General features: G+C 42.6%; 1 gene segment (V, D, J or C); it reads left to right on the forward strand.

The window, feature by feature from the left end:
- Positions 1 to 255: 255 nt before the first annotated feature.
- On the forward strand, positions 256 to 781 carry LOC114688211. The segment is given in 2 exon segments: positions 256 to 323; positions 450 to 781. Coding segments are annotated over 2 exon segments (387 nt in total).

Raw genomic sequence — 781 nt, forward strand, 5'->3', positions numbered from 1 at the left:
GAATGGGAATGATATCACTGCTACTCACAGACAATGGAAAGACCAGGTTTTCCAGACAGAAGGAAGAATTTCTCTTTGCTGTTGTGGTAGGAGTGAGGGTACTTAGAGACTGGGGCCTTTTACAGAAATGAGCTATTTCTATACCTGTGATCAGCTCTGCTCAGCTCCTGATGATTTGCATGCGCCCAGAGGACAGCCCACTGACCTGAGTACTTTTAAAAGAGTTGGTCAAACTCTATAGAATGCTAAGTCCAAATTACAACACAGCATGGACATGAGGGTCTCTGCTCAATTCCTAGGGTTTCTGATGCTCTGGCTCCAAAGTAAGAAGGGTTTCTTGGGAAATTTCTCAAAATACAGTGATTAGTATTGCTTGTCTTTCAAGATATTCTTGTCATACATAACATTATTAATTTTTTTGATATTTGCTTTTAATTTTCCAAAACCAGGTGCCAGATGTGACATCCAGGTTACTCAGTCGCCATCCACCCTGTCTGTATCTCTGGGAGACAGAGTCACCATCACTTGTAAAGCAAGTCAGACTATTAGCAACCGTATGGCTTGGTATCAACAGAAACCAGGGGAAGTTCCTAAGGTCCTGATCTATGCTGCATCCACTTTGCAATCAGGAGTTCCCACGAGGTTCAGTGGCAGTGGGTCTGGGACAGATTTTTCCTTTACCATCAGTCAGCTGGAGTCTGAAGATGTTGCCACATATTATTGTCAACAAGGTTATAGCTTGTACCACAGTGATACAAGTCATGACAAAAACCACTCATAG

This window comes from Peromyscus leucopus, chromosome 3 (assembly GCF_004664715.2).
Source record: "Peromyscus leucopus breed LL Stock chromosome 3, UCI_PerLeu_2.1, whole genome shotgun sequence".
In the NCBI taxonomy this organism is placed as follows: Eukaryota; Metazoa; Chordata; class Mammalia; order Rodentia; family Cricetidae; genus Peromyscus; species Peromyscus leucopus.